Here is a 19,677-nt window from a genome sequence, read left to right on the forward strand (position 1 = left end):
AGTTAAAATCTCACCTTCCACAAAAAAGACTAACATGATCCCCCCGAATTCTAGTGCCTTCCCTCTGCTGACTACCTTTAACTTACCCTGTTTATACCTTATTTGTACATAGTTTGCATGTTGTCTCCCCTATTAGTCTGTGTATTCCTTGAGAGCAGGTTTTTATTTTATTTATTTATTTTGACTTCTCTTTGTATTTCCACATAGTAGGCTCCTGGCACCTAGCAGGTGCTTACTAAATGCTTACTAACTGACAAGATCATAGATTTAGAACGAAAGGTCTAAATCAAGGTCATCTAGTCTAACTTCCTCACTTTATAGAGGAAGAATCTGGCCCCCAGAAAGGGGAAGCAATTTGCCCACGGTCACACAAGGCAGGAGAACTGGGATTTGAATTCAGGTCTTCTGACTTTAAAACTAGTCCTCTTTTCACTACAGCATGTTCTCTCTCAAGCCTTTGGATTCAAAATGCTTATAATTCAACAAAAACAAAAATTTCTGTAGAACTTTAAGTTTTACAAAATGCTTTCCTCAAAGCAATCATGTATGGTATTACATCCTCATTTTGTAGATGAGGAAAATGAAGCTTGAAGAAAATTAGTGACTTATCTAAGATCTTACTTAAAATTAGTGTAAAAATTGGGATTCAACTGCAGGTCACTGGATAAATCCAAAATTATTCACTGTGACACCACAGATACTCCATCAAGGGGAATAAGACAAGTAAATAATAATACAAGGAAAAGGATAAATGCCATAGGAGAGGTACAGAGAAGGCCTATGAAAGTTCAAAATAGGGAGTGATTACATCCAAAGAGCACATCAGAGAGGCATCATAATGAAGAAGGCATTTTATAGAATTTTAGAGCAGGAAGGAACCTTAGAGATCATCAAATCCAACCTCCTAATTTTATAGATAAGAAAGCTAAGGCCAAGAGAAGCTTTCTACCTTGCTCAGACTCAAACTCAAGTATTTTGACTTCTTTTCAGATTCTTTTCATTATGCCACTAATAAATTTAAAGGAAGGACAGGATTTCAATAGGAGGAGATTCAAGGGGTAGGCATTCCAGGAAAAAGGGAAAACCAATAGGCAAAAACAGGAAACTCACTGACCCCTTTCTTTAAAAAAAAAATCAAATGAAACATTACGATTTAATAAAATTAGAGAGATAATTTATAAAAATAATATAATAGAAATTACATCTGAGAGTACTCTGGATCTCCCCCAATGTCTTATATTTCAGTTTACTCTCAATCTCTACTAACTCCAAATAGGCATTTTGAAGAGAGGCATAAGGAGAAAACAGCTTCAACACGTATTTGCAATTGCCATAGTCAGAGAAGAAAAGAGTGAATGAGTATACTGATAAGAAATGGCTATCATCATTAGATAATTTGCTATGGTTATAATGAAGCTACTTTAAAAGGAAGTCCCAATTGGAAATAGGAGATGATCTGACTTTGTTCAGTCACCAAAAAAAACCCCAACAAACCACAAACCCCCCCCAACCCAGCCAAGAATGGTTTTCTCCCTAGAAGACCTCTGGCAACTGTGTCCCCCAAGTTAGAATCATGCATTAATTTGCTGGCCACAGCATGCTGAGTCCTTACAATAATGCTCCAAGAATGGAGGCACAAACATACTGCCAAGTTGTAAGCATATGGCAACTCAATCGAAGAAAACAAATCCAAGTGTTTCCCCATTATCTTTTTCTCCCTAGGGAAACCAGGCTAGTGGATATGGCCCTGGAAGTCAGGAGATTTGGGTTTAGGCTTAGCTTTTGCAGTTGCTATATGAATCTGCACAAAGCCACACTCTCAGTCTCACTTTTCTCAGTTGTAAAGTGGGTATGAAAATATTTCTATTACCTACTTCACAGATGTTGTGAGAACTGTTTTGTAATCATTAAAATGCTATATATCAAGGTGAGTTGTTGAGAGGCAGCATGAGGTGATGGATAGAGAGCCAGGTTTGAAACTGGGAAGGCCCACTTCATTCAAGTCCCACCATGTGGGGCCACAGTGGCCATATTATCCTTGACAAATCACTTAATCTCCTAGTGCTCTAGGAATCTCTCTACGACTAGAAGTTGCTGAGAAGGTGCCAACCTATACTGGTAGAGGGACTTCCCTACATCAATGAAATCACAGGTCCAGTCTCTATTCCTATAGATGTTAGTTATGACTGTTCTTTTCTGACAATGTGAGATCAAATTGCCTTGATACTTTTCACTCCTTTGCTCTCCTACAATGACTGGTAGAAGGTGATAAAGCATATTTAAGAACAAAAACCTTTTCATCTAGACCAAAAATGGAAGAATTAAGTACACCACATCTGGTACTCATCTGAATTCTCCACGAAAGACAAATGCACCATTCTAAACTTTTGAGTGGCTTATAAGTACAAATCTAGGATCATTCCTAGAAAATGACTGGCATGAGATGTCATGAGATGAATGGACAAAACCAGCCAAAATCTCATCCCAATAAAAAAGTAACAGTTTATTATGTTATTGGTGTTTTCTTTACATAATGACAGAGAGATTTATTCATCTGGGCTGTTTTCTTTATGTTCAAATAAGCACAACTAAGTTACTCTGTTGTTGTTCGGTCATTTCAGTTATGTCCAACTCTTTGTGACCCCATTTGGGGTTTTCTCAGCAAAGATACTGAAGTGGTTTGCCATTTTCTTCTCTGGCTTATGTTACAGATGAGAAACTGAGGCAAGCAGGCTTAAGTGACTTGCTCAGGGTCACACAGCTAGTAAGTGTCTGAGGCTAGATTTGATCTCACGAAGATGAGTCTTCCTGACTTCCAGCCCAGCACTCTATCCACTGCACCATGTGGCTGCATCACTCTACTTTTGGATAGCTCTAATTATAAGGCTGTTTGATTTTTTTATACAAGAACTTGTCCTGGATCCCATTCATAGCACTTTCCAATCTGTTGTCAATCTTGTGGTTTCTACCTTCACAATATCTCTTGTACACATCCCTTTATCTCCATCCACACAGTTACCACTCTTGCAACAGGCCCTTACTGTTTCTTGGTGGGACTATTTCAATAGTCATCTAATGCCTCCCTGCCTCAAATCTCTCCCCACTCCAATTCATTCAGCTGTCAAAAGCACAGGTTTAATCAGATGACTTCTGTACTCACAAACTCCATTAATTCCCTATGAAATTTAATTCATTTAAATTTAAATTTAAAGCTGTTTACAATTTGGCCCCTTTCCACCTTTCCAATCTTATACCTTTACTCCCAGCTCCACATAACCCACATACAATAGCCTCATAGGGGACACTGAGAAAGTCTTCATGCTCTACATACATGGCACTCTATCTTCAGATTCTGTGTTTTTTGTACTGCTTATCCATTATGACTGGAATGCTCCTGCTCCTCATCTCTTGGATTCCTCTAAGAATCACCTTAAATCCTGCTGCCTGCAGGAGGCCTTTCCTAGTCCCCTGAACTGGTAGTGTCTTCTGTCTGTGTTTACCTTACATTTACACAATACATAGAGGGTGTCCCAAAAGTCTTAGCACACTTAGAAGTTTATTCAAGCTATATATCTTGTATGTACATCATTAGTTACATGTTGTCTCTTCCAATAGAATGTGGACTCCTTGAGGGAGTGCATTTCTTTGTATTTCTAAGACTAAGCACAATGTGTGGCACATATTAAGTAATTAATAAAGCTTGTTGATTGACTGGCAAGAGCTTCAGTATAAAAGTACTTTATGCATCAGGTGATCCCATACCAAGGACCTTGAGGTCAGCATTTTTTATGTTGGTACTTCAGTGTTTTGGCTAACGGGCATCCTGATAAGACTTTGAAAGAGTTAATAAAATTTAAATGAGGTTTCAAGTCAAATGAAGAATAGTTTAGCCACAATCCTCTCCACAGCATTTGATTATAGCAAATGGTTTGATTTGATCCAGAGTTCGGGTAGGCCAAACTATCTACCTCTGGAATCACTGTTGTGCTAGAACGTCAACATGGCTCCAATGTGTTGTTATATTTGATGTAGAAACTGTGTTCTGACAACTCTGGTTTACCTGGAAGTCTATATACAAATCTGGAATCCCATCTGGGACTACACAATACAATCCCCCCCACCACGGACTTCGGAATGGCTAATTCATAACCACAAGGAACTTGCAAGATGCATGCAGCTAATGGATGACAGGAAACTTGCTGATTCCGGCCCTAGACCCTCCTCCTGCATACAAACAATCTTAAGTGTTTGATCAAAAAGAGAATCTGGATCATTTGTTATCAGCAAAGTATTTCTTTACACAGTGGGGATTTTTTAAAAATGTCTATACTGTGAGGTTTCTAAACATAAAGGTTCCTAACAATGTGGCTGGCATGAGTGTCCCTTGGTTAATGTCATAGTACTTCTGTTGATGTAGACAGTGAACTCCTTAGAAATGATTCCTCAGTATATTAAAGCAGGTGGTGAACCCGAGCAATATTTAAACCAAGTGTCGCCTGTTTTTAACTCCTATTAATTAAAGCCCTTAGACTTCATGTTAATACTGAGAAACTAAACGAGGATTTTTAAGTTTCTGAGAAACTTCCCAGAATTTCAGAAGGGGTGTGTGTGTGTGTGTGTGTGTGTGTGGTGTGTGTGTGTGTGTGTGTTTTCCAGCAACAAACCAAAGTCAATACTATTCTCCAATTTACATGGTACCACTCATCTAGTTTAATGAGTGTGCCAGTTTTCTTGTATCTGCTCTTGGACAATTTCACACCTTTATTACCATCAGAAAGTGGATAATGAAAGCAAGAATAGGAGAAATTCAAATCAGTTCACTTTTCTTCTTACAAATAGCCACAGGGAAAGGCTTTTGAATCAAGAAAGTTGAAACTATGGGCCAAATGAAGTTTCTGGAATATCTGTGGATGTTGCCCTTACGATTAATGTGGGTTAACCATTAGTATGGTTAACTGAGACTTCTACAAATATGGATACAGCTTTCAAACTGCTAACTGCAAGCTTACTGATTCCACCCTCACCCCCTGAATTTATACTATACTAAAATTTCTCTTTAAACCCTACAGGCACAAAAAGCCCCCAGATACAAGTTTGATAGATAAGGAGTAATAATTGTCAAGTACATGTTCAGAGTAAGTGATCCATAAAAGTTCTAATCAGAAAGATCCTAGCAGATAGAGATTTACACTCTGATTTTAAAGCTCCACCAAAACTTGCAAGCTGAATGGATTCTTCAAGACTGCCATTTGCATCATCCTGAAACCATACAGCTTGTCTATAGTGTCCAAAGTAACAGAATTGCCTATGTTTGCATTCCTTTTGGGTTAGTGAAGTAGTCTGCATTCATTGGAACTAGTTATGACCCAAGGTATGACTTCAGCTAAGAGTGGTTTTAATTCTCACTCCCCTGAGACCAAAAAAATCATTTGGTATTTGTAAAATCAATCAAATCTACTTTTATATTTTCAGCTATTTTATTAGTCAATTCAGACTGCTGTACAATAGTCTTATTGACTATAAAGAAATCAGATGTTTCACTGACCAGACCCTGGCTTGATTCCATTATTCTTGGTTGGACGTGGTTGCTAGCTTGAGGGATGCTGAATGATACTTCAGAAAAGTTGGCGCTGATTGTAGGATGAATTTGCATGAAATTAGTTCCTAAATACTGACTACAATATTTGAACTTTTTTTTGTTCTAGTTTTTAAAAAAATACATATGAACAAGAAATCTTAAGTGAAGTAAAACTGGAAGGAGATATATTACAGATACAAAGGTTGCATAAAAAAGAAAGAAAAAAAGTAGCAGCTTTTTTGATCACAAGGAAACTCATTTTCATTTGAAAATTTGATTGGTATTTGGAGTGAATGATCTGTAATAAACACGACCTGCAGCCTGGTTCACATTATCCAAGCCAGCTATTCCAGCATCTGCTGTGAAAGCATTTCAGAAACACATGGAACATGACTGCATAAGAAAGAATCCAAGAAACTACAGACTCAAGCCGTATGCTAGCAAAGGCAACATGCCTTCCACTTCCCTCTTTTGTGAAAACACCGAAAAGGAAGAAGTAAAACATCTCAGGATTATAATGGGGGGCAACAAGAAAAACCTACATCCATTTTGCTTCTATATGTCCAGAAAAGGCAGTGTGGTGCAGTAGATAGAAAACTGGTCAAAGAGTCAGGAAAGACCTGGGTTCAAGTCCACTTAGCCCCCTAGGCAATTCTCTGGGATTGTTTTAAAAATAATAATAGCTATCATTTGCATAGCAATTTAAGGTTTGCAAAGTGCTTTACAAATCCTGTCATATTTGATCCTCATGACAACCCTATGGGGTAGCTGAACTATTAGGTGTTATTATTATCCTCACATTATGGATAAGGAAACTGAGGTAGGTAGAGGCTAAGTGACTTGCCCTGAGTCACACAGCTAGTAAATGTTAAGGTCAAATTTGAATTCGGGTCTTTCTGAGGGGAATCAGAAAGTCATCAGAGTCCAGTGCTCTAATTACTGCACCACCCAGCTGCCTAATTGCGTAACAGTTGATCTTTATTGGTGGAGATTTCTTTACCAGGAATTTACCTACACTGGCAAAATCTGGACAGATCTGAGAGCAAAAAAGTCCAGGTAACATTATTTTTTTTTTGAAGTGGGGTTTCATACTCGATATTTAATCCATGTAGGAAATTGATGGTGTAGAAATTCTTTTCACTGATACAAAACAAGAACTCTTCTGTAACATGTAGCTTTAGAGAGTTGCCTGGGTCACTGAGAAGTTAAGTGACTTGCTTGTGGGCATCTAGCTAATATGTGTCAGTGGCTGGAACTGAATCAAGACCTTCCTGACTCCATAGCTGGATCTCTACACACTATATCCAGGAATGCTTATGTAGCTATTTTCCTTTATACTGCACTGGCATGATTCCCAGATAGTGCCTTTCATAGTATCAGAAGGCTATTACCTGATAGACCTTTTCTCTCCTTAGACAGGGAGGATGAAGAGCCCCTAATTCTCAATCAAGTCCATGGACATACTACCAGGGCATCCTTGAGAGACCAAGAACCACTACAAATACCACCAGGACCTCACCAAGGGAGCTACCACTAGTAGATTGTCCAGGTGGTCACTAGGTTCTCAATGAAGGACCTACAAAAGTAGCACAAATCAGGAAATGCAACCCTAGTGTATGGCTGTAGTTTCCTTGATCCTGATGAGCACTTACCTCATTTTTGGTATGGTGATCTGATTCCCAGAAGCAAAATCCCATTAGGAGGGGAAGAAGCCACAGGCAAAGGTAGAGATGAAAAGATAAAGTTTGAAGTAGGAAGGACAGGGAAGAAACAAAACACAAACAGAAGGGTAAGAAGGATAGGAGAGAAAAGACGAGGGCTAGAGGAGAAAGGAATAAAGGATCCCAGAACAGGCAACAACATAGCCAAGTGAAAAGTGGAGAGTAATAGTAGAAGGTTGAGTAACAGGAAGAACCGAGATTACATGAGGAGAGGTTGGCGGTAGTGTGACTGGTAGAGAAGGAAGCATGATGAGCATCAGTCTAGAATCATGGCTAGGGAATGTAATGGAAAATGATGAAATTATTGGAAGCTGAAAAAGTAGAGAAAGGCCAAAGGGGACAGGAAAAAGAAGACGACATGAGGAGATGGAAGCTTCAACTGAATTACTATAGAGGCAAAGTTATTGCATCAGCTGAAGATGTCAGGAGGGGAAGAAAACTGGGGGAAAATACAGGGTGAAAAAGGAGAAAGGCTAAGAAGTGAATGAAATGAGCAACATAGGCATTTCAGGGAGGACACACCACCACAAAAGACATGTAGGCTAAACACTAGTCAGAATATGATGGGCTCTTATGAGTATTCCACTTCATATTCCAAGATTTTTCAACTGAAGTTTTAGCACTGCATCATGGGAAATATTTTAGCCAAAAGATACCCTGTAACTTATATAGATATTAAGAATTAAATTACGAAGAGAACCAAATACGTAAGAAGGAACTCTACCATTTGTATCCAGAGCATTGCTGATTCAGTGCTAAGTTGCCATTTTCCTGAGTGCACTACACAGCTTACATCAAACTACTAATCTGAGATTTCACAGAATATTTCCCACTTGTGCCTCTGTCTATATAGATCCAGATCAAGTGAAAATTCAACAAATATTTGGTTTGCATGATCAATGAAGATCCAAGTTTGGCTATGTAAGGGATTAGGGAGCGGGAATCCATTTTGAGGCCTGACTGAATTGTTGTTTACATTCATCACATTAACCAGATATAATTGCTAAGTCTTCACTTCCCTTTCTGCTAGGCAGACACGGAAGAGGTAACAAATAGATCTCTCTAGGAAGCAAATCATTCTCAGCGCATACTATTTTCTTTGACAGCTCACAAAATAATTTGGGAATGCAGGTATAATTAGACTTGCACACAATGCTCATGCAAAGGAAAACCTGCCAATCAACATGATGCTGCCTTCAAAAAAAAGCATCAGAAATTCTGTCTGTGACAGCCAGAGATAGGGTAGTCTGAAGCTTGTTTTTTCTTTGCAGTTTTCAAATGCATGTAGGTGTTTTGTAGCATCTGAACAAGACAACAAATCTCTACTGAAAATTATTATTATTATTATGCTATTTCAACATCACAATGGAATGTGTATTTGGGAAGAGCTGGTTTGCAATTTGGGAAGGAAAGGAGAGGATGGAGTCATATCCTTCTGTTCCTCAGGTTACTTTGGAATCAATCAATCAACAAGTTGTTTACTGTGTGCCAGGCACTGTATTAGGCAATGGACATATAAATTGAATGAATAAATCTCTACTTACAATGAGCTTCTTCATAATATAGTCCAGAACTATACATGTATCAAATTTTATGTCCACACATCCAGTTTTGAAGTTTGATTCAAAAAGAATGTTTAATAGTAGAAGTTCTACACTACAGCAGAGAGAAATGTTACCTCAGCAAATATTTAAATGAAGTGGGGAGAAATAGCCCTCATGACATATACTCACTATTTGGTTGAGTCAGATAACTGATATTCCCGTCTTCTATCATAACACTCTTGGATTCCAGGATCATTCCATAAACTCTTTATTGCATCTACGTATGGATTCTCAAAAGCGGACACCTTCTCCACATCAACTTCTCGAACTAACTGTGCATGGGCCTGTTTCCAAAAAAGAAAACAACTTCAATCCTCTTTCAGTCAACTAAAAAAAAATCATCTTTCATTTACGATGCTTATATTATAGCTATTGGCCATATCTTCCTTCATAAAATGGATAATGTTTTTTAAATGGTGATCAACCAATTACTTTATACAGATCAATCTTTTTTTTTAAAAATATTCGGTTTTGAAAGATAACCCAGCTCCAAGCTTTTCCTTGAGACTTATCATGGAGAATACCAGGAACATGATTAAAGTCAACTGAAAACCAAGTTATGCTCAAACCTTCAACAAAATGCCATCTGAGGATCACAAACTTGGTGTAGTTAATATTACCAAAGAGATGAGGTAAAAAGGTAGAGAAGGAGAAGTTTAGAATTTATTAGTTTTTTCATATTAACATATTCCTACTTGTATCAACTAGCCAGGCCACTCAATCAACTAGAATTCCCACTACCCTCAATCCCGCCATATTCTAATTTTAAAAGATAGGGAAATTAAAATAAAAACAAAAACAAAAGACCCACAACTAGCTAAATCAGATGTCTTTTTTTTTTAAGGAATATTCCCAACAATTTTTATATATATCCTAGGGTCAGTACATATTGGAACAAATCTCCAACAAACAAACAAACAAGATGTGCAGAGAATTTATCCTGAAGTATTACAAGATCACCATTTCAATTCAACTTAGTTCAACTAAGTTTCCTCATCAATAAAATGGGGATAGTAATAAGCACCTACTTCACAGGGCTGCTGTGAGGATTAAAGGAGGTAAACCGTAAAGTGTTTAGGACACTGCCTGGCACATAGTGAGCAATATATACATATACATACATACACATACATATACATATATATATATTTATATACACATACATAAATGTATGTACATATGTTTATGCTATTATTATTATTAATTTAGTTGAATGAACATTTAAGAGATTACTATTTGCAAAGATTTAATCTATGTGCTGGGGATAGAAGCCAATATTAAAGGTCTTCTTTCTTCAGTGAATTTAAATTCTATCGGGAGGAAGCAATAAGCCACATAGTTCAGCAGAAAAGCACTGGATTTGAATTCTGGCTCTCTGTCACTTACTACTTGGGAGGCCTTGGGCAAGTCCCTTCACTTCTCTGAGACTTTGTTTCCTCATTTGTCAAATGAATATAGTCGAACTAGATGACCTCCAAAGTCCTTTCCAACTCTAAATCTATGATCATATAAAAATAGAAAGTAAGAAATTCGAAGTAATTTGAGGAGGGAGAGAACATGAACATTCTGGGTTCAAAGAAGAGTTAAGTCAAGGTTGAGATGAGGAGAGTGTGCATTCCAGGAATAAAGGGATGATTTATGCAAATGCCCAGAGGTAAGGTTATGGCATCCCAAAGGCAGGGAATAATTAGTGCATTTTGAACAGAATACAGAGTGTATGAAGGGGACTAGAATGTGTTATGGATGGAAAGGTTGGTTACAGATGGATCATGGAGGACCTTAAAGGCTGGGCTAAGGAACTCCTGCAGTTCAGTTTTAAGCTTTAATTACTTAACTAGCTTTAAATGGCACTGACTTTTGGGACATACTGTATTTTGCCCTAGAACCAGTCAGCTGAACAGTCAACAAGCATTGATTAGGCACCCGCTATGTGCAAGTCTTGAAATGAAGGACAGTGATTTTAAAAAAAAGAAAAAAGCCAAGATAATACCTGCCTCTTGAGCTCACATCTGAATAGGGGGAACAACATGCAAAAGACCAAAAAACTTACTTGGGGGCGGGGGTGTCCTGCTGAGAGGAAGAGGGATAGGGAAAGGTATTCTGCATGAGGTGAGATTTAAAATGAGTCTTGAAGCCTTGAATTTTTAAGGAGGAGAATGATGTTGTCAGACCTGTGCCTAAGGAAGGTTATTTCAATATACATGTAGAAGACAGATTGGAGGGGGAGAGATCTTAAGCAGGAAGACCAATTCGAAGGCTATTAAAATAGTCCCAACTGAGAGGTGCTGAGGGCCTGAAACTGGGTGAATGTGGGTGTGAATGGAGAGAGTGAAGTGTTTAATCAATAAACAAAGATTCAGTTATGTTCTCAATACTATATTAAGGCAGGAAAGTATTTAAATAGATATATTTTAGAAGAATTTTTGACAGGGCTGAAACAAAAATAATTTTCTAATGAATTCTCAATTGCCTAAAAAATACTAACGTGATCACTCTTATTAATTGAGACTTTACATGAGATACATAAAAATACATTTTTTTTTCTTTTTAGTGAGGCAATTGGGGTTAAATGACTTGCCAGGGTCACACAGCTAGTAAGTGTCATGTGTCTAAGGCCAGATTTGAACTCAGGTCCTCCTGAATCCAGGGCTGGTGCTCTACCCACTGTGCCACCTAGCTTCCCCTACATAAAAATATTAAAAAAACACATATACATATAACTACAATAACCTTAATAGCTTTAATATTTTGAAAAGAAAGCTTATACACTAAAACAATCTCTCTTTCAAACAAGTCAAACGTTTGACACGTGTAGTGGCTAAATCTGATTATTACTACCTCTCTAACCTCTCTTAAATATATTCTCTTCTTTCCTCTAACATTGTCACCAGCCTGGTGCAGGCTTTCAATCACCTCTTACCTGTACTACTGCAATAGCCTAATTGTCAGTCTCTCTACCTAAACTTCACCCACCCCACCCCCCTTATTTCATCCTCCATTTAGCTGCCAAACTAATCTTCCTAAAGCATGAATCAACCCCTTTTTAATAAATTCCAATGGTTCCCTATTGCTTCCAGGTTCAAATATAACATCCCATGTTTGGATTTTAAAGCCTCCCATAACCTGGCCCCTTCCTATCTTTCCCATCTTCTTGCACCTTACGCCTCCGCACACACTCTACAATCCACTGACACTGGCATCTTTCAGTTCCTCACACACGACACTCCAATTACCTGCCTCCAAACATTTTCACTGCCTGTCTACCATAACTGGAATACTCTCTCTCCTCACCTCTGCCTCCTGGCTTCCCTGGATTCCTTCAAGACTCAGCTAAAGTCCCACCTTCTACAAGAAGCCCTTCCCAGTTCTTAATCTTAATCTTTTGACTTCCCTCTGATATCATTTCCAATTCATCTTGTCTATATCCTAGTCTTAGATGGTTGTCCTACATATTGAAGGTACCTGCTCTCAACTGGGGTCTCATTGGGGCACAATAATTCTTATTTTTCCCTCATTAACATTCTGTCGAGCACCCAAGTGCCTGCTCTAGTCCTCCTCAAATACCCAAATCACTCCCAAGCCCTTTTGGCAGAACAGAACCTCATCTTCTACTTTACTGAGAAAAATCAAGGCCATCTCTTGGGAGCTCCCTCATTTTCTTTGTTTCATACCTCAAAGGAAGAGGGGGTCTATCACCTTTCCAAAGTGAACATTTTCACCTATGCATTTGTTTCCATCCTATCTTGTATTCTCCTAGAAAGTGATCCATTTCTCTGTCTCTGTCTCTGTTCATTCATCTGACTTCATGAAGGTTCCAATACCTCACAATGTTAAAAGAATCTTTATTTGACTCTGCTATTCCTTCAAGCTTTCATCCTATATCCATCCTCCCTTTCACTGTTAAATTCCTGGGTGGAGGGGGAGGGTTGGTTACACTTGCTGCCTCTTCACCATCCACTCATTTCTCAGTCCACAAACTCCCTGGCAATGTCCATGGACCTAAGGTTAAGAACTACTGCACTAAGCATAGTGTACAGCTCACTTCTAGATATTCATCTTTAATTTCTTTTTATTGCTATCTCTTGTTTTTATATCACCTTTATTTCTGACTATATCTCCCACCTACCCAGTGAGCCAAGTCTTTTAATAAAGAATAAGGTACTATGCAGAAATGACATTCATTGTTTTTACGGTGCAGTAACATTCCATTACATGAACAATGTGTTTAGCCCTGCCACAGTCCTGGGTCTTCTTTTTATACATGCATAAGCATGTACTCCATTCAGATCTATATATTTAGGCTTTATCTGTTTCCTCAATTCTAGGCTACTTACTGGACATCTCAGTTTAATATAGAGTTTTTCCTTCCATGTAGCAGGAGTTAGAGGCACAGCAGCCCCACAACTTAGAAAATCTGCATAAATTTTTTTTGTCCTCCCTTCATACAGAGAAGTCTGAATTATTATGGCATTCAAAGATAAAATATGATGATATTATATAATACTATACATATATTTATGCATTTCTGAGTTTCTAAACTTTTTCTATGTCATCTGCTGGCCCTCACATGTTGCTGGTGGCTTTCATAAAATTCCCCCCAAATTCCCATTTAATTGTAATGAGGGAAGTCCTCCAAGCTTACCCTCTTCTCTTAATTCCTCTTTTCTATTGAGGATACTACCACCCTCCCTAATACCCAGGTTTCTAATCTTGGAGCTATCATGGACCTCCTCCCTTCCCTCTCTTACCTTCTGATAGCTAACTCCTTTTGATTTTACCACTCCATGCTAGATTGTAGAACAATTTTGATGGGACATTCAAAGGAATTTACATTTTATCCTAAAAAACAATAAGCAGAAACTAAAGATTTTTGAGCAGGAAAGTGATAGTCAGATCTATACCATAGAAAAGTTATTTTGGTTTCTGTGTGAAGAATACAATGGAGGGGCAGCTAGGTGGAGTAGTGGATAGAGCACCAGCCCTGGAGTCAGGAGGACTCAAGTTCAAATCCAGCCTCAAACACTCAGGTCCCAGCTGTGGGACCCTGGGCAAGTCACATTACCCTGACTGCCTAAAAAAAAAATGTATTGGAGAGGAGAAGGATGGGGGCAGAGAGATTGGTAAGGAGAGTAATACAATAATTCAGGTGAGTGGTGATGAAGGTATGAACTAGGATTGTAGCCATACAAATACAACGAAAAGGGAAGCTGTGAGAGAAGTGGATATATCCCCAACTCTCTATCCTAGGTTCTCTTTATACTCTCTTCTTTGGTGACCCCATCTGAACTCATGGGTTTAAACTGTCATTTCTATATTGATGACTTCCAGATCTTTATCTTCAGCATTAGTCCCTTTCTTAAGTTTCAGATCTTCCAGTCACACATATTTGCAACCCAGTGTCATCCAGAACCTCTCACTTTCTCATCCCACTTATTCCAGCAGTTGCATCTGTCCCCTTCTCTCCACTCACAAAATCACTACCTTAGTTTCAACCCTCATCACCTCAATTGCAGTAGAAATTTCTTCTCCCAGAAGTCTCTCTCCATTCTAATCCACAGCTGCCAAAGTGATTTTCTTAAAAACACAAATCTGAACATCATTACTCAATAAATTTCAGCAGCTTCCTATTAGTTCAAGCATTGACTATAAACTGCTCTATTTGGCATTTTAAACCTTTTCTAGCCTGGCCTCAATCTACTTTTCCAGCCATATTATACATTACTCCCCTTTAAATACACTCCATTCCAAATTGGTCTTTTTTTGTTTTTCTGTTCTCTTAGAATCCCTGGTTTCCTTTAAGGATCTACTTAAACAATATTTTTTTTATATGAAGCCTTTTCTAATCCTCTTAGCTTCTAGTGCAGCTAAATTGCCTTATACCTAATATAGTATAAACCTATATGTGTACATATTATCCCTTTAGCTGGACTGTGATTTGAGAGCAGACTTTCATATTTTTCATTGTGCACCAAGTACAAAGGAAAATGTACATTGTCTAAAACATGCCAGGAACTTAATAAATGCATTTTGAGAGGCTGATTGATTTATATAATGGGCAGGACTTATCAATGGACTGGAGATGGGGAATGAAGTAAAGAGAAAAATCAAAGATGATTCCAACATTACAAACATGTGAAATTACAATCAAATGGAAGAAATGATTAACAAGTTCTCCATAGAAAGGCAAATTAAAGAGTTAGTAACATTTGTTTTATCATATGTTCATCAACAAGAAATATTTTATGAAACATGTGGCTATCTCACCTAGAAGTGCTCAAAATGAACATCAGCTAAATGGCCATCAGGAAGATAATTAATTACAGCTTTGCACCAATATGCATTGCAGAGCTTGAAGAAATAAAGAAATTCCACAAAAACCTAGAAGGAGAAGGGATATCAAAAACCATCTAAGTCCAACCATCTCATTTTTCAGTTGAGGAAATGGAGGCTTAAGGAGGTACCACTTGCATAGATAGTAAGTATCAGAACAGGATTTGAACCCAGGTACAATGATCCTGCAAAATTGTTCTTTTAACTGTACCATACTGGCAGAATCAGCCATGGAAAGATAGGCAGCCCTCAAAACATGACATCCTAAGGTCATGAAGAGAAACAATTCTGACCACAAGAACAAAGTGGAGTTATTTAAGAGATAATGTGGATATATGGGGAATTTGTTAGTTATCTTCAGTTTTTTAAAATACAGTCTAGAAAATGGAAGCAATAGTTAGTAGATGAATATATAGCACAGTTCTTCAAGAATAGTGTCATCACTGCTAAAACTCAGATTGAACTGAGACTGATGAGGAAGGCTAAGGAAAACAAAGATATGTTTGTTTTTGAAACTTACACTGAGCATAAGAAGACAGGACATCTCCTTTGTTTGGATTTGATAATGATAACTGAAAACAGAGCTACTCACTTCTAATCTTGCTAGTGTTTTCTCTGCAAAGAAATGATCCTTGGACTGGAAAGGATAAAACAAAAATGGAAAATAGGGATTTGAAACCTAAAATAATGATGGAGATAGTAAGAGAACACTTAGTTGTTCTTAAGATGTTCAAGTTTGAGTTTACTTGGCCCAAATTATATCCTTAATGATAAGACCCTCCAAATTAAATTATTTTATTTTAATGAAAGGCAGCATGGCTAAAGTTGGCTTGAAAATCAGGAAGATCTCAGTTCAAGTCCTACCCTTTGTATACATTGGCTGCGTGACCTGTGGTTGTTACTTCTCAGTGTCCCAGGCAATTTTCTAAATCTATAAATTGCACATTTGTTCTCAATCTATACTGGTAAAGGGAATTTCCTACCCAGAATTCTCTATACCAATGAAATCATAGGACTAGGTCATTCAGACACACACACACACACATGCACACACACACACACACACACACACACACACACACACACAAAACTCTCAATTATTTCAATACAAAGATGGGTACAGGGTAAAATGCTCCTTCTACCTGCCTCCTGCCCCATGTTGGGAAGATACTTCTCAGGATCAGGATACATTATAGGCCAAAGGCCTGTAGACTACCCAGAAATCTCATGCTTATATATCATCAATACTTTTTTTTTAAGAGACTATGAAGGCAATGGACACAGTGAGGACCAAACAATATCATAAAAAATGAATTTGACTCTTAGATGCAAAATGACTTGTTAATGACATAGAAGTCACTTCCAAATCAACACCCTTTGTACAGTCAGCCCATCAACTTGTTAGGGAAAAAATAAATTCAAAATCAAATTAGAAGAGAATAAGGATAAGAGGCAATGGTAGACAAACTAACACAAACATAACTTATTTAAACAAGCTACTGACATAAAAATAGGAAACAGATAAAGGAACAGATATTGACACAAACTATTTCCTACAGAAGTTTAATCAATGTAAAACAATTGTCATAAAGAGGGAGACAAAAGTTCCTAGAAACTGCCTCGACTAGCAAACACTTGATCTTTTTGCCAAATGGGGGGAAGAAGAGGGAGTGAGGGAGAAACAACATCTGTTTAGAATAGACATTCATTTGCAAAACCTTACAGAGGAGAATGACAGAAGATTATGAGCAGAAAATCTAAACTTCTAAGAGTGAGAAGTGTTAGAGGGAAAAAACAAATTTGTAGAATGCTTGGATTGATGCCCAATTATGCCAAATCATCCCAAGAGCATTTAAAGTTGAAAGTGGAAGACAACAAACAAGGGAACAGTGAAAAACAGCTGTCAACATTTCTATAACAAACTATTTTCTTCATCAGTGACAGCTGAACCATCACATTCAGATTCATCAGAGTTCCTGCTGTGCTGCCTGAAGATATAGAAAAGGCACTAAAGAAAAAGAAAAGAATAGCAGCTGGACCAGATCAAGTATACAGAGAAGAAATTCATCCTGGAGGCAACAGAATTTTAAGGGTATTGAAGAAATTAGTTTCAAGATATCTGAAGAGGGAAAAAAACCCAAGCAATTGGGGGGAGGGGGAGGAATCACAGATGGTATCACTATCAAAAAAGACTACTGAAGGGACATCAATAACTATGGAAACATATGCCTGTTTTCTCACCTCTACAAAATCTTTATCAGAATAATCCATATATGTATCAAGGGCATCATGAAAGAAAATATGAAAAGGGAACAGACAGGCTTTCAAAAAAATGATATTGTTTAGTAGAACATATCTTTATAACTACATAATTGACTCAAAGTTGGAGAGAGCACAAGATCCCACTTTTTATTGTTTGTCAATAACAAAAGAGCCTATGCAGAATTAAAGGTTCTCTCCCCCTAACAAGGTATCTCCCATGTGTACATTAAGATCAGATAACAGCAGAGACAATTCTGTACAACAAACATATGAGTGCTAATAAGAAAGAAAAAAGACAAAGGGTAGAACCAGGAAGACATACTCTCCAAAAATGTTTTCCACTTTCATGGAAGACATTCAGCACAGAGTCCAAGTGAAAGAGGTGCTCACCATGAATGGTGTGGTTCTCCAGATGCTCCTGTTTGTAAATGGTATTGTCCTTTTTTTCGTCAAGTACCAAAACATTTCAGAGCCTTTTAAGTGAGATTAATAACCATTTACAAGAATTTAGATGAACAAATCCATGTAGGATAAAAAGGTAGAAGAATGTCTCTTGTCTAGTCTATGATAAGCCCTTAAATGGAGAGCCCATCAAGCAGGTTCATTAGTACATATTATCTTGGACAGGCACTGCAAATGTATAATGGTATAGGCACAAAACTATATAGAAGGAAGAGGGAAGGCTTCACTGTATTTGGAAAACTGTCCAGCACTTTCAAGGGTCTTAAAGGACCAAAAGTGCCTTAAACAGAAAATCCAACTTTTAAGTGCTATGAAAAATGTTGGCTATTAGTTAACACTAATATTATTTCACTGATTCTACATAGTTATAAATAATGGAATAGTATAATCTCTGAAGAATAAAAATTACAGTGCACACAAATGGCAATGGGGAAAGATGTATGGTGGACATAATTATTATGAATTACCCATGTACAGGACATGCATAAAATGTATTACTTAAGTAATATTTATGGAACTATTAAAGAAGACAGGCAAGTCACGTAGGGAGAATGAGAGAAAAATTGACAATCCATATACTGGATTGGTCTTACAGTGTTAAGAGACCTAGAAGAAGTCCCACAGCTCCTTCACTGGCTTTATTTTGAAGAATTTGTATGTGGACATAGGTGAAAGTGAGTTCATGAGATGAAAAAAAGCATGAAGAGATTTCCATCTTTATCACTGGGGGGAGTACCTATAATAATGAGATCACAGGTCCAATCAAATATTATAATATAGATATTGTCTTAAGCCTTGTAAAGCATTTTCTTCATAGTAATACTATAAGGCAGGTAACACAGTCACTTTTATCCCCACTTCACAGACTGATTAACTGAGTCAGAGTTTAAATGTATCAGTTTGATCAGTATAGATAGTAAGATAGTAACTGTGGACTTTGATGATGTTCTTTCTCCTTCTACTTTAGAACCCTAGAATATTTGGAGTTGATCCCCTTACTTAAAAACACATGCTAGGGAGTAACACATGTCTACTAAGTCTTGCTACTGAGAGAGTCTGAGGAGGGTTGTTCACTTGAGTTTTGGAGTTCTGAGCTACAATAGGGTTAAAATCAATCCAGTGCCCATACCAAATCCATAACTAACGTGGTGGTGACTCTGGAGCAAAGGATCACCAGCCTGCCTAAGGAGGGGCAAATGGAGAAGGTTGAAGTTTCAGTACTGATTAGCTTTGGGACTGGGCTTATGAGTGGCCCACTGCACTTCCAGTCTGGATGAGATAGGGAAAATTTAGTCTCAAAAACAAAATAAAACAACAACAACAAAAACCATACAACTTGAATTCATATTCTGGTATTTCAGAGTTAAAGTTTAAAAGATACATGCAAATCTAATACATTGCTAGATCTACCATGTGGAAAACATGTGGTTACATGATAACACTCTTCTACTTCGACATTACAGTCAGTAGCACAGTAAATATCTTTTTTTTTAATAACATGTTTTTTTTTCCCTTGCTGGTCAAGAGATTACAGAAATTACCAATGATGACTTGTTCACTAGGAGTAACATAAAAGATATTATCAAAGAGATACATGAGGTGGCACAGTAGATGTGACAGTCATGTAAAAAGTGTGATATACAATAGTCTGAATACCCCAATGGTAAATCAAAAGGACTTGGAGGAAGGCCCTCATATTGGATAGAATTCCAGTGAAAGA

The 19,677-nt window shown here is 37.6% G+C and overlaps 1 protein-coding gene across 1 annotated transcript in view; it reads right to left on the bottom strand.

Moving 5' to 3' along the window:
• Window positions 1-19,677, bottom strand: part of LOC110214560 (guanine nucleotide-binding protein G(q) subunit alpha) — a 411,313-nt gene that overhangs the window by 121,846 nt on the left and 269,790 nt on the right. The window contains exon 3 of the mRNA XM_020995540.2: window positions 9,033-9,187. Within this exon, the coding sequence (XP_020851199.1) occupies window positions 9,033-9,187 (155 nt within the window). The remainder of the gene's footprint in view (window positions 1-9,032; window positions 9,188-19,677) is intronic.

The sequence above is a fragment of the Phascolarctos cinereus genome, unplaced genomic scaffold, assembly GCF_003287225.1.
Source record: "Phascolarctos cinereus isolate Bilbo 61053 unplaced genomic scaffold, phaCin_HiC Scaffold_4;HRSCAF=312, whole genome shotgun sequence".
NCBI lineage: Eukaryota > Metazoa > Chordata > Mammalia > Diprotodontia > Phascolarctidae > Phascolarctos > Phascolarctos cinereus.